Source organism: Ascidia mentula, chromosome 5 (assembly GCF_947561715.1).
Source record: "Ascidia mentula chromosome 5, kaAscMent1.1, whole genome shotgun sequence".
NCBI lineage: Eukaryota > Metazoa > Chordata > Ascidiacea > Phlebobranchia > Ascidiidae > Ascidia > Ascidia mentula.
Genome location: NC_138570.1, coordinates 18519487 through 18532975, shown reverse-complemented (window position 1 = coordinate 18532975; position 13489 = coordinate 18519487). Strand labels below are relative to the sequence as shown.

At 36.0% G+C, this 13489-nt stretch overlaps 1 protein-coding gene and 1 pseudogene across 3 annotated transcripts in view; one reads left to right on the top strand and one right to left on the bottom strand.

Moving 5' to 3' along the window:
• The window catches only part of LOC145903670 (tripeptidyl-peptidase 2-like), a 51757-nt pseudogene that overhangs the window by 12801 nt on the left and 25467 nt on the right, over positions 1-13489 (top strand). The gene's annotated exons all lie outside the window — the stretch shown is intronic.
• LOC145903676 (NACHT, LRR and PYD domains-containing protein 9-like) lies at positions 4211-9689 on the bottom strand. Of its 2 annotated transcripts, XM_082991786.1 has the most exons (10): positions 9549-9689; positions 9141-9242; positions 8862-8900; positions 7094-8404; positions 6935-7030; positions 6032-6235; positions 5400-5471; positions 4796-5028; positions 4442-4609; positions 4211-4360 (listed from the first exon to the last, which is right to left on the bottom strand). In XM_082991786.1, exons 1-10 carry the CDS (start codon positions 9607-9609, stop codon positions 4301-4303), a joined length of 2346 nt encoding a protein of 781 aa, XP_082847912.1. In that variant the 5' UTR covers positions 9610-9689; the 3' UTR covers positions 4211-4300. The 2 variants fall into 2 exon arrangements, with proteins under 2 accessions (XP_082847912.1, XP_082847913.1); XM_082991787.1 differs by lacking the exon at positions 6032-6235.

The following is a 13489-nucleotide window of genomic DNA, read 5'->3' as shown; positions in this document are numbered from 1 at the left end:
TATCAGGAGTCAGATATACGGCAGTGTTAGTATTTTGTGTAGACGTTTTAAAAACGCCCTACAACTTTGACATTCCGTGACAGACAAGAACGACTGGACTTGTTTGATAAACTGAGGTTGGACTGGGGTGAGCACATACCTCTTTACATGGCTAAACTGCAAGCACTGGAAGCGACAAAGGTAATCATTAATTTTTTAAGACAGGTGAATTAGTAAAAATTCCGGAAATAATTTGAAAACAAAACTTATTTTTTCACCATCATTAAGCTCAGGCATTTGTAGACAAGGGAGGAGAAATTGGATGAAATAATAGAGACGGCTGATGAAGTTATATCTCGTATTGATACTCATCAATTATCAGCTAACCTTGGGATTAAGTGCGACCCAAGACCAGATGCTGCTTCCATAAAGAGGTAAAACCACCAGACTGGCAACCAATTAACTCTAGTGTGATTCGTTAAAATTATATTTCTGTGTAAAACGTTTCAAGTGAAGAACTTGTGGAAGTAATATAATGTTATGCCAAAATTGGTCTAATACGGTATATATGCGTGTATATTTGCAATGCAACTTAGTCATTGCTTGCAAGTCAAGCAATGTTACATAAATTTAAGTCATTCCATGTTAAATCATCACCAAATGACCTAAACCTCTTTAATGTAGATGAAACATATGTGTTAAGTACTATGGCACAGTCATTCATGCCAAATTTTAGTTCACTCAGATCATTGGTTCAAGAGTTATGTTTCCCTACAGTTGTCGTTTTGGGGCAAAGTTCAGGGGTTTGCCTACTGCTTTGACCCCTGTATTTCGAAAACTACTTAGCCAACTTTGATGATTTTGGTATTGTTTGAAAGAGAATTGTCTGTATAATCAGTTTTGATTTTTTTTGTTTCCTTCTTACAATAAACCTTTTGGCCTTTGTTGTAACCCTGAATTTGACCCGGCCTGATTCTTGACCCAGAGGTTGTCAGCTGGTTAACTTTAAGGTCTTAAAACATACAGCTTACAGCTACAATATATCAAATCATTGAAGTGGTAAAAGTTTTCGGTTTCTTGTTATATCGCTTCATAAAGATAATATTGGCTAAGAAACATCTCTTTTGGTCATGCATGAGTAATTTGGGATATACCTTGGTTTTATACACAGCATGGAATATTAAATGTTATACTGTAATTTTCCCACAAGCTGTGGTATCAAATAGGGCAATTTTGGTGCATTGAAATAAAATTTTTCCTAATTCATGTTTTTGCAAAACAAACTTGTTTTCCTTTCTCAAGGTACACAGAAAATAAACCTTATTCATAAATACATAGCACCCACTTCATCCACATCTGAAAATTGTTCCTCTTCTGTGATAATATATGTTGAATAAGGTCAATAATTGTGTTCCTATCACACACGAAATGTTTCCTTCAGTGGTCCAACAAGTTTCCTCCTGGTTTGGCCAGTAGAACAATTAAGATGGTTTTAGGCGATTTGACATGGAATGAACCATTTACATTTTCCTTCGCAGTAAAAGTGAAAAACAGAGATGTCATCTCATTGGATCGCTCGTGTATAAAGGTTGTGCTCTCGCAGATAAAATGATTCAACTTGACACAGTGAGGGAAGAAAGATCAAAAAGTGAAGCCACAGGTGTCTCTTTATTATCTTTGATTCATGCTTATATCGCTGTAATTATACTTGTAGCTTAGTAACATATTTTACAGTGTATTGAATACACCAGTTGTGTTTTAAACACATTTATTTATAAAAAGATGAACCGCATGAGGGCGCTGACAATCTTGGTAGTTGTGATACAACTTATGGTAAAGTTTGCGAACAACTTAAAGAATCTTTCGAAAGGTTGCAAATGTTTGCGGACATGAACGAGAGCAAGGTGGGATGGAAAGTATATATTACCATAAGCGCTATTATGAGCTTGTCGCCTTAACTGACAAGTGCATGTTATACCAATGGTTAAGAGAAGATCACCATGTTCAATTCATTCTATACAGAGTACCAGCATATATACACAGTATAAGCAACACCAGTGCAAGCTTTAAATGACATTTGTGTCGTTTTCAGGTTTTGCCTTTTGTTTTTAAACACGCGGTCGCCAATAAGAAATATGGTCTGGCCGCCCGAGCCCTGCTTAAACAAAGCGACGACAAGAAATGCAAAGAGACTGACTTGAAACTTATTGAGGTTTGTATTCAAGTCTTAATGTGGACGTGTTACGTCACCTGTGTTTTGGGACATCTTGAAACTATTTACACGCAAGAAATTCACTTCAAGCTTTGTGCCCAAGAAACTTGTCGCTCGTGCGCGACCTTACATGATTGTTTGATCAAAAATGGTTTTAAACAAATGTCTCTAACTAAAAAAACAAGGCTTGAATCATTTGTAGAACCACACAAGTATTTAAGTACAGGTTTAAAGCAAACCAATTTCGACAAATATCATTGAAATGCAAAATGTAATAAAAATAAAATACAATAAGTTTCACTTGTTGTTGCATAAAAAGCAATAAACTGCAGGTGATGTTTGTCATATTTTCGAGCTGTGTTGTTTGAACTTACCACTGTTTGTTGCAGATTTGCCGCAAACTTGGTTGGGAATACGTGGCGCAATACATTGAGATGTCCCTTCCAATAAAATACTCAGCCTCATTCATTCCATTTTAAAGCGATACAACGTGTATTGTGTGCCGCTGTTTGTTGCGGTTTATTGCCGTCGTCCATCGCAGTTTGTCGCTGCTTTTATCTAAATTTCAATTTCTGTTTTTACTGGCATAGATCTGAACTTTGTTTCACTAAATCAGTTTTTTACGGCCATATTCTGCTCGCATAGGCACGAATTTGATGTCACATGATTTATGAATTATTTGCAAAACTTCATTTTTCGACTGCATTAAGGAATTATTCCTGATTTTTTTAATTGGCAGCGAAACAACTTCCACACAAACCTTTTTTACGGGGATGTGGGTTTTCAAGCAATTGTTGCTTTCTGTGTTTTGCGCAATGAATATTGAAGGTAATTGCGTACACCCTTCTCAAGAGACGTTTCTACCATGTTTTTTTTATCTCGTTGTTGTAACCAAACGTGGTGTTTCTGATGATCGTACAATAATTCCACTTTTGTGTAGAAAAATTCTGTCCTTTTCTCAATTTGCAATGTTTGGTTACTAACAAAGTACCAGAATCACAAGGAAATTAAGATGGATCATTGGTTGGTTAAACAAAACTTTGCTGTATAATGTCCGAAGCAGTTGAATTGGAAACTACCCTTTATCTAATATTATTTTGCGCGAATCGCACGTTAATATTTTTTGTCGAAAGTCTGGTAAAAATTCCCATTTCACAATTAATGCCTAGAACAATCGAGCGTTTGAGGTTCTCTACATTTACCCACATTCGTGCAGTTTTGCTTTTTTTGCCAGAAGAATTGCTGGTGTTTGGTAACACATGAAGGCTGACTACAAAATTGCTCAATTGTAAAACAAAGACGTTACAGCTGATTCAAGGTAATGTACGGTTAGGATTGGTAAATGACTGAATGTTTTGTGGCGGAAAAAAACAGCTCTGTGGGGGGGCTGGTATAGCAGTTCGAATAACAAGAGACAATGTGCAGAAAAGTGTTTGAAGGCTAATACAAAAAACTCTGAGATCTCAGCAAAAAAACGACTAACGTATTTTGCTCTTATTTTCCAAATAAAATGGCAATTCTGTTTTCCGCAATAATCGCCCTTATTTTTTAATGCTTAAATTTCAGAACCTTGCAGGTTTCCGTATCTGATCGTGCTCAACATAGAAATGCACGGCAACATATCAGTAGCTTGCAACGCAATTGGGAACCGAGAAATGAAGCAGTCAGGCATTATGTAAAATAACTCAGATTTCCAGACCCACAATTTCCGACCAAATGCCTTTGCACAAATGATAAATTAATATCACCTACAGCTCGTTGTTCAAATTCTAAACAATTTTGAAATGAATATGTAGAAATTAATATTAAACCTATAAATCATAGGTGTAAAATTTCTATATTTAAACTGCAAAAAAACATTGCGCACAAAAAATTTTGTAAGAAATCTGCCACAAATTTATATCTCATTCCCTAATTCAATTATTATTTCTGTTTTTGTTATAATACCTCTAGTGACACCGTTTAAGTTTATGTGTTGCTAAGTGACGCTTGGGAAAAAATGTCAGAGTTTTTGTTAAAAATCATTTATTTTTGAAATCACGAAAACAAAACACAAATAATTCGGGAACAGGAAATAGTTTTCGTGTTGAGATTCTGCTTCAATCCGAATCACTGGAATCTGGATCGGATGAGGGGGGGGAACTGTTCATCCAAACCCCAAACTTCCGACTGAAAAAAGTCACAAAAAGTTTTAATTTCATGAAATTTCACAAATAAATGTTTTTATACAAATATAAATTAAATCCTCACAGGGTTTTCCATATTAGCAAGTTCTTCCTCCACCATCTTAAGCGAATCCGGATCCATTTTGCACCAACTCAGATCCAACAACCCTCTAACCTTCGGTAAAATCTCACAAATTTTTTTCCCGTCGTCTTTTCCGCGAAACTCGTTTCCAGTCAGGTCGAGATTTCCCAACTATTTAAAATAAAAACATCGTTTGTTGGAAATATTTCTACACATTTCGAACCAGGAAGAAGCAACATTTTATCCCAAAACTAAAACGAATTCGTGTTTTTTCTGTAAATAAATAAACTTTTGCAAAAAATGTCAGGGATTTAAAGCAGAATCTTGGTTACAAAATAAATAAAAACACAAACAAACCTTTGGTTTCATTCTTTTTATTGCTTCACAAATAATCGTTAAATCTTCGGAGTTCAGGTCGCAATTCCCCAGCTCCAGCACCAAATCATTTCTTGTAACTTTTGGTAAAAATTCCGCCAAAACCTGAACGATTGAGTGAAGTCGGGTTGAGGGAAAACTCAACGACCGAGGACAAAACCTGGCGATTTTTTCTTGGTGGCATTTTTCGATTTCCTTCAAATCCAGAAAAAAATCTGAAACAAAACAGGAGAAAGTTTATTAAAAAAGCAGATGTCTGGTTTCCAGTTTTAATAAAATCACTTAAACTAAAACTTACTTTATTCTTGCACAGAATTCCCCACGTTTAAGTCGGATTTAATCAACACAAGAACCAACAAATCAATCCAATATAAAACGTTTAAATTATCAGAAAATATAAAAATTACACGACAGAAATAAACGCGTCTTTCCTCCACAACATTTAATCACAACTAAAAAAAAACTGCATTGAGTGTTCGGTTCAAACAATGACTGTGTGACGTAACAAACCTACTCATTGTTACGCAAATAAATGTTGTGTTTACAAACACGCATTAAACTGTTGGCATTCATATCATTTACTCACTCCGTAGATCGTAACCCCAGGGTTGAGATTGAAGATATCTTGAAAGTGCATCCAATAATTTCGCACGTTTGTCTGGAAAACAAGAAACAACAACTTATTAATCGGGTTAACCCTGAAGAAGTCTCGCCGGATGGCAGACGAAACGTTGGTTTCCAATAAACACTTTAGAAACTAAGTGCCAGAAGAGCAATTCTGATTAATTAGTATGCCTGGCAACAAAAATAGCAGTATAAGAAACAACAACATTTGCAATAAAACTGTTGACATGTATTTGGTTGGACGAATTATTTCTACTCGTATGTTTTGCGCAAACACAGATATTATCTGTAGGAGCTAAAGGTTATTTAATGCAGTAAAGTCACCAATAAATGAATCAAGTATACGCATGTTACATGTCTAACGCAGTACTATCAGTAACGAGTGCCTTGGCAAAGACAATACCATGTTATAGTTTACTGGGGATGGGCATAAGTGCCCAACCTGTATTTATAGTTGGTGGTTAAATAATCATTGTCATGGCCGAAGGCTGTTTATTAAATGCAAACAAAATGTGTGACGCTGTTACAAGATTACAATGACTGAAAAAAGCGTTATCACGAAAACCAGTTTGATCAGCATTCATGTAAGTTTACGGTGCTGTTGGTGGTTGGGTCCCTCTCGCTTCTTCGGCTTCTTCGGTCGTGTCTGTCGCTTCGACGTCGTCGCGATTCCGGCGTTCTGCTTCTGTGACGTAGACTTGCGGGGCAGCGGCTTCTGTGACGACGTCGCCCGTCGCGTGACGAGGACCTCGTGCGCCCTCGTGCGGTAGCCAACGCGGCTGCGTCGATGCTTCTCTCCTAAGGGAAAAATAATAAAAAAAACACGAAACAATGAAATAACCCAAAAACAAACGACATTTATATAAGGTCTTTCGCGTGTGTGTAAGGCGTGTACCACACAAAATCCCAGCCGACAAGATGGGAGGACAGGTTGAAAATGCACCGGTACAAGTCCGCGGCCCTATAGTTGGGACTCCTGAGGTAAAACAAAAAATCTCTGCATGTCTAACCGCAGTGCAGTAAAATTGAACACATACACCATTGGTACAGCTATGCTTGGTCACTTAACATTGAAATTTTTGGATGCAATGTTTTAACATGGCTAAGAACCTGAAAACTTTAAATTACCTGAAACTTTAAAACATGACATGTGTTTCATATGCAAACCTGTGGCGACGAAAAAAATTTTAACACAATTTGACCCAGGATACAGGAGTTATGTTGACAAAGTTTTTATTTTGGGGCAAAAGCAGGAGCTTCCAATTTTCAAATCAATGCATGTCACTAAATAGTGGAATATATGTGTAACTTTTTTTTGCAAATATACTGTTCATCCCTGTTTAATTTCTGTAACCTGTGAACATTCACTTAATGTGATTGATAAATCAATGTTTTCAAAAAATGTTTACAAATGTTACACAAATAGAAAGCTTGTGTTGCACAAATAGTAAACCAGGTAATATGTGTTGCAGTTGCAGGTTTACATAGCAAAGATACCTTTTTCCAGGATCATGGAATCTGTCTCAGAGCAAGCAAGATCACCGTCACATCCAGACTCCAAATTTCCTTCAGCAGGATAACTTCCCGATACTACTTGCAAAACAACAATTAGGAAAATTAGAAAAATATTGTAAAAATAATTAATGCAATGCTTACGACGTTTCTGTCCAAGCAAAAGGCCACATACAAATCGCCGCACCATGGCCCAGTGTGGAACTTTCACCACCTCATTAATGATTTGGTTGAATTCTTTAACAAGCATAAAAAAGGAAATGTAAAAGGCGCAAATAAATTCTTGTAACATTTGATGTGAAAAGAAAAAGAAAGTTTGGGAACCATCGAAAACTTTACGATGCGAGAACCAAGAGTGTTTTACAAGCTTAATTATCACATCCTGAACATTAATATGCTCTAGGCCCACTGCAGAAAGGTCTGCATGGCTAAACACAACAGTGCGGCGAGTCATTCCATTGTAGGCCATTTTGCCAAGGGCTTTTTTAACAAAGTTTATGCTCTTGCCCTTTGCATATTCGGATACATTAAATTGTTGCAATACTGTATGGAATAAGTTGGTAATTGTGTTAAAACTGTCTTTGTCACCAAACAAACAGGCATACAAGACAAATTGTAAAAGCAATGGATTGTGACACAAACTAAGCATTTGTGGAGATTCAGTTTTAAGTTTTTTGAAAAGTTCACTTGCTTTTTCTTCAGCATAGAAATAAAACAGCTTTTTCATGTCTTCTGTAGCAAGGTCGTGGACATAAATGGTAGATTTTGGACGGAGTCCCATAGGAATGGCAAGCAGGGAATGTGGACGTGATGTAAAGATTAATGTTGCTTTACTGAACAGAGTTTTGCTGCAGAGACTTGCAACAAGCTGTTCAACCATATACTGAGATTTGTAATCTGTGTTAATTTGCTTTACATTTTCCAATGACCATGTTGCCTGATCCAGTCCATCAAATACTAAAATGCACTTTTCTTGGTTTTGCTTCATCCATGTGAATGCAGCATCAAGGACAGTTTGCTTGGTATCAGGAAACTGCTTGTCCAGTAGGAGCTCTTGAAGTGTAAGTTTGTCATCACCATAGTCTATATTCATGAAGTTTAGGTGTAACATCAAATACCCCTTTTTGATGTGTTTCAGCAGTTTCTTGGATAACGAAGTTTTTCCAGCGCCCGGCGGACCCGCAATTGCGATAAACTGGTGACCTTCATGAATTGTAGTAAGCAATCCCTCAAATGTTGTGGGTTCACCTTTAACTTTATTTACAATGTCCCTCATTGTTGATGGCACAAATTCCTCTTCTTTCTTGGGATCAATACCCTTGTAAAAGTCAAGTTTTTCCAGTTTTGGATTAACATCTGGGATTCCATCTTCTCTCAAACCAGGAAGAGACATGACAGTCTTTAATACATTATGTCGACTGTTAATGATTTCGATGGCTTCTTGCTGCACTCTTTCTGAAATCAAAAAACACAAGTCATCAGAAATTCCTCCCAAAACCATTGCAATTCAGGTTCATCATTAATCACAGTTACGCTATTGCAGTGTATTGTTCTGTATACATTACAATTCTGCATTTGATTGAATGAAGGTGCACAGTTATAACGAACAAATAAACTAAATTGTCGGGAAAAATTTTCAAAACCCAACTTTGATTTTCCTTGTGATCTATCGCTCGATAGGCTGAGATATTACGGTAGACAGTGATTCACTGTGTCAAAATTACTGTCACATCACCAATACCTCTAAGGTAGGGGTTGGCATCATTTTAAACAAAGCATGCCGGTTTACAAATTATGTTAAAATTCTAATGACATAGCGTGCAAACATATAGGCTATGAACACCATAATATTTTGACATTTTAAAAATATGATTGTGTTCTTGTTGTAGAAATAGATTACAAAATATTTTACCTTCATTTTGTTCATCATCTTCTTTTGTGCTTGGTGTACCTAAATGTTCAGTAAGTTGAATAATGTCAGCATAAAATCACCTCAAATAAAACTTTGCGCATGAATCGATATAACTTTATATTATATATATTAATTGGCACTTGAATAAATTTTCTGGTTAATCTACATAAGTAAAAAACTAACATAACCAGAAAGCTCAAGACAAGACTCTGTTTAAAAACAAATATTTTCAAATTGTCTTAACCTGCAATAATTTGCAATACCCTTGGATTGACATACCTGGAGTACTGTAGTATTTTTTGGTTATGTTGACATCACCTTGAACTCCAACAAAGCTGTCAGATATGATTGCCCCTGGTGCTGATAATTGCAGTGATGGACCTCGAAAAATTGAAACTTCATTACTTATCTTAATAATAAGTTCTGCCAGAAGAGCTTGGAATTCATTAGTCCAATAATATTCACCAGCATACAGGGAAAATTACAGAAATTTCATATTTCAGTGGTTTCTATTTTGGTTTCTGATCATAGCAATGATGTGAAAGAAATAATATAAAAGTTTGGCCAAACAGCTGTGTTTATTACTGCCAGCTTATTGAATTTAAGTGTTGTTTGAAATAATTGCAATATGCCAACCAAACAACGTTGAATATGTGTTTTAGATATGGATATCAAAACTCTTCTTACCTGGTTTCTGTTTTTTGATTTGAGAATCATTCTGACATTTTGTGTCAGATGTTCTTTTCATCTTGCTTTCTTCGTTGATACTTGTTGGTTTTAAGCTTCCCTCAGAAAGAAAATCACAATTTAACAAAAAGTAACAAACAATTCGGCTGTCAACAAAATCACATTATTGTAATTAGGTTTAGCCAAACAATGTCTATATAAATCCTAATGCTGTACAAATTAGGTCAACAAGGTCATGGACACACTTTTGCCAAACAAATTAACACGTCAGGATCCTTACATAGGTTAAGATTTTATTGACTTTTGAAATATTCGCTTCATATTTTTTATGTTTATTCCTGAAAAATCAAAATAATCTAATTATTATCTGGGCTGGTTTGCGATCTCAATTATCGTTGCGCAGACGACTGATGACGCTGGCTATAGGTGGCGCTATTGAGAAAACATAAAATTATTCCCCCCAAAAAACAAAAGAAAATAAGTATTATGATGATGCTGGGTCGATTTTTAAATTGCTATTGCTGATATTATTCCAAATTAATGAAATTGGTATTAGAAAGGATTTTCGAAAAGCTTAAACTACAGTTTATCGACTATGTACTAAGTTCGCTAAAGTTTAAGCTTACTATAATTTTCCTGTGTTGATACTGGAGTCACGACACGACTTTTTGTTAAGATTGGTGTTAAGCCGACTACATACACTTTGAACTCTATTGATTGGTATTCATCTTCAAATCAGCGTATAATGTAGGCCTGCACTACTTTCCGGAGGAGTATTTTTCAGTACAGTCATGCTTGTTTCCGCAATGACCTGTCTACACACATTAGCTTGTTTGACATATTTTCTCGTATATTGCCCGATTTTTTTTTGTTTATTGCTCATAAATATTTCTTTCTAGATATCACAAAATCAACACCATTTGAATCTTTAAAATACGCCATATGGATAATATATGTACTTGCACTTTACTTTGCATGACTACTTATTGGTCTTGAGGAAAAAACAGTGCTTTTAACGCCGCTTACGTGACACAAACATGTTGTTTCATGGCAGGTCTGAACTTTGGCTGATCCAGTTTCCCGATTTGTTTGTTCAGAAAACATAAAAGCGAAGCTGAATGCGCTGGAACATTTTCAGTCACCGCTGACAAACAAACCTTATGTACACGGAAGACAGATGACTTTTTAACTCATACATTCTTATCAAGTGTGGCGAAAATGACACACGGCACTAATGTTTTTCTTTTTGCTTTCTTTGATTATCTGTGTTGTTTATTTAAAGCAGTCTTTATTACCCATGCGCACAACACATTGCACAATTCTTTTGTTTTTCATCGGTTTCCTGCTCTCACGTTTTATCAAATTCCCTTTTGGATTTATTTCCGTATCCCATACCGCTTAATTGGATTTCCTGTAACGCTTCATTGGTTCACGTGCAAGTCGTTGATTGGCTGGTGCAATGAGTGCTGCGTGAATGACCCGCTAGTCATTAGGTGTGCGTCGCGCTATACAGTGGTTTTCATTGTTGCCAAGCGCGCATTTCGATATTATACCGGAAATCAAAATGATTTCACTTCTTCCTGGCCCCGTATTTTCTAGGGCCGTGTGGAAAACATGTGGCCTCCTAAGCGTTGTTCGGTTTACAGTAGTTCTAAGTGCATGGTGAGCTTTACTGTGAATTATATGTTTTGCGGGAATAAACGAATGCAGGCAAATATTAAAGAAATCCTTAAATGCGTTCATTAATGGTTTACTTTCACACATTGGGTACTGGTAGCTTGTAAGCCCCATATAGGTTTGCGTCGTAACACCCGCATGTCACACTAACTGGTGTTCCGTAATATTAGCATCTAATTTTTACAAATAATATACGTGACAAAACAGGTGAGTATTTCTAGCAAGTAGCATAAATAAGCGACCAACACTACTCCTTTAAAACAAAGTCAAAAAAGGTAAAACATGACTATGTCCGTTATGCTAACGTTAAAAGAAAACAAAATCATAAATTAATTGTTAAGTGTTTCGTGAAATCATATGCAAACTGTATGTGTTTCTTCTGCCGAAAAGGTTGAACTAGCTAGCTTTAACTGCACGCCACGCTATTCTCTTCGTTGCGTTAATAGCATCACACAAGAGAAAAACTTTACGTGAGATGTGATCAGTAAAGTGTGACGTTTTTGGCGCACTGTAACTTTCGTATTTTCTACAGTTTAACGAAAAGAATGTGATTGCTCTTTTGCCCCAAATAAACGGATTTGCTCTGTTATTGGGGCAGTATATCCTTTTTGATGTGTCGATTCATGCTTTGTAAATACAAGAATTCGACATCGTGTTATAGTTTACGTTAGCGATAACAATATTGTCATCAGTATTAAACCGCATTTTGAATCTAACTTACATTACGTTGACAAACGTGCCCTTTTGAAGTAGGCAATACCAAACATGCACATAGAAGCTGTCTGTTGCTTTCTAATAATCATTTTAAATTTTTAACTACAGTTGCAGATATTTGACAACAAAACTAAGAAGTGCATCAACTGTTTGATTAGTTTTTCCATTAGCGACAACAGCTGAAGTTCGTGAAATATTACGAGCATCAATCCCACACATCAGCAACCCGATTTGACAAACAGTTTTGTTTCTGCTTCTGGACAACCAAAACCTAAAGTTACTGCTTAACCTTACGTTAAACATTTTCAGCTACATTTCCAAGAATATTTGTTATAAATCTATGGCTAAGTATAGCAAAGGAACCAATAAACAAGTTGCTTCACAGCAAACTTGAAAGATTGCACAAATTCAGTTCCTCATTTTACTGAATCAATGGCGACGAGTTGAAAGGTCAGGGTTCCGCTCTACCGAAGATTTTTTAAGCGAATAACGTAATGTGTTTTTTTAGCAAATAACGTAAACGACTTACAATAACCTTGCGTCGTAACAAGTATATTATCAGCACAGCAAGCAGCAACGCACGGCACCTCGATCACGCATAGGAAAAACTTTGGAAGAAGAAGTGCTGGAAGCAGACAAACGCAATCAAGCGTGAGACTTTTTTCACACAGGAGAAAGCAAGTTATGTATTAATTTAAAGGAAAGCATTTAAGGAAAAGACAGACTTGTTTCTATGTAAGATGATTTTAATAAAATTTTTTTACTAATCGCACTCAAGACATGAAAAATAACTATTAATGAAAATGATTTATTCTTACGTACGGGGAAACCCCGAACGGTGTTTGTAGATTCAAATTTTAACTTGATTGAAGTTATGGGAAGCAAAAATTAAAAATGGGATCTAAGGACATGCTTCGTAAGTATTTTTGAAACTTTTTCTTGTGTTTTGACGTATATTATATATTTGTGATTTTTGGAAAAAAAATTTGTGACATAGGATAAAATGCACGAACCAAGCTTTTTTCCTGTCAAAAAGCAATTTGTTTTTCTGAAATCATGTGTTAGACACCCAAGGCCTACTAGGCATGAATTACAATTTCTCCTATCCCATACACTTTTACCAGATGGAAAGAAAGTCTTAAAATGTTTACTGATTATCTGCACAAAAAAGACCCAATGCATTAACATACGAAAAGTGTTTGCTATTCTGCACTTCATCCTCACAATCAAAAGTCATACAAAAATTATCCAATCTGCTTTCACCAGTTTACATTTTTTTGATCAAGTTAACCTGTGTTTATTTGTAGTGCGACAGTTGGTCCATCATCAGGATAATCCAAACAGACATTTGTGGACTCCTCATTATGCTCAGGCAGCATTTGATCATGCCGGTGATGGATTTGTTAATGTGGGAGTTTTTGGAACAGATGAAATGTCAAAGAAAGTTTTCTTTCTTGTGTATTTGGAGTACATGAAACAGACAAGACATTTAACAGTAAGTCAACTATTCCGTTCAAACACTTTGGACAAGCTAAAGCAGGGTACTGTCA